At 29.9% G+C, this 713-nt stretch overlaps 1 protein-coding gene across 1 annotated transcript in view; it reads right to left on the reverse strand.

Moving 5' to 3' along the window:
* Positions 1-262, reverse strand: part of LOC107568706 (myotrophin-like) — a gene marked incomplete at its 5' end in the record, with an annotated part of 14,583 nt that extends 14,321 nt beyond the window's left edge. Inside the window, one exon of the mRNA XM_016254683.1 lies at positions 122-262. Coding sequence (XP_016110169.1) covers positions 122-262 — 141 coding nt within the window. The remainder of the gene's footprint in view (positions 1-121) is intronic.
* Between the last annotated feature and the right edge of the window lie 451 nt (positions 263-713).

Consider the following 713-nt stretch of genomic DNA (forward strand, 5'->3'; position numbering starts at 1 on the left):
ACACACACACACACTCTCTCACACACACACACACACACACACACGCTGTCACTCTCTCTCACACACACACACACACACACACACAAACAGCACTGGAGAACAAGAGCAGAAGGACAGTTACGTTCACATCGGCTCCTTTAGACAGCAGAAACTCCACCATCTCGGCCTGACCGCAGTCCACAGCGTAATGAAGCGGCTTGCGGCCTCCTTCCAGAGTCCTGTTCACATCCTCAGCCTGCACAACAACACACAGCACACCGTTACATTACAAGAACAAACACTACTTTAGATTTAATAGAGGATAGGATACTTTAGTCATCATAAATATATTAATATTGAATATTATATTTATTATTATAAAAGATTATACTATTCAATATCATTAGTAGTTTGTTTCTTTATTTATTTATGTTATTATAACAAATTATATCATCATGTCTGCTGTCTAAATATTAAACATTTATTATTCAACAATTATATGATTATGTTGAATACTGAATTATTCAATATAACATTTTAAATTTTTTTGTATGATTTAGGATACTTTAGTCATCATAAATAATACTGAATATGAAATAACATTATACTATTCTAATATTTTTTATTATTATTATGATGATAATATTTAATTACATTATATAATGGGGTTAACGTTCATCATTAAATATAATTAAATAATATTTAATATTCAATATAATTATATAGTTATATTG

This window comes from Sinocyclocheilus grahami, unplaced genomic scaffold (assembly GCF_001515645.1).
Source record: "Sinocyclocheilus grahami isolate Dianchi unplaced genomic scaffold, SAMN03320097.WGS_v1.1 scaffold1275.1, whole genome shotgun sequence".
In the NCBI taxonomy this organism is placed as follows: Eukaryota; Metazoa; Chordata; class Actinopteri; order Cypriniformes; family Cyprinidae; genus Sinocyclocheilus; species Sinocyclocheilus grahami.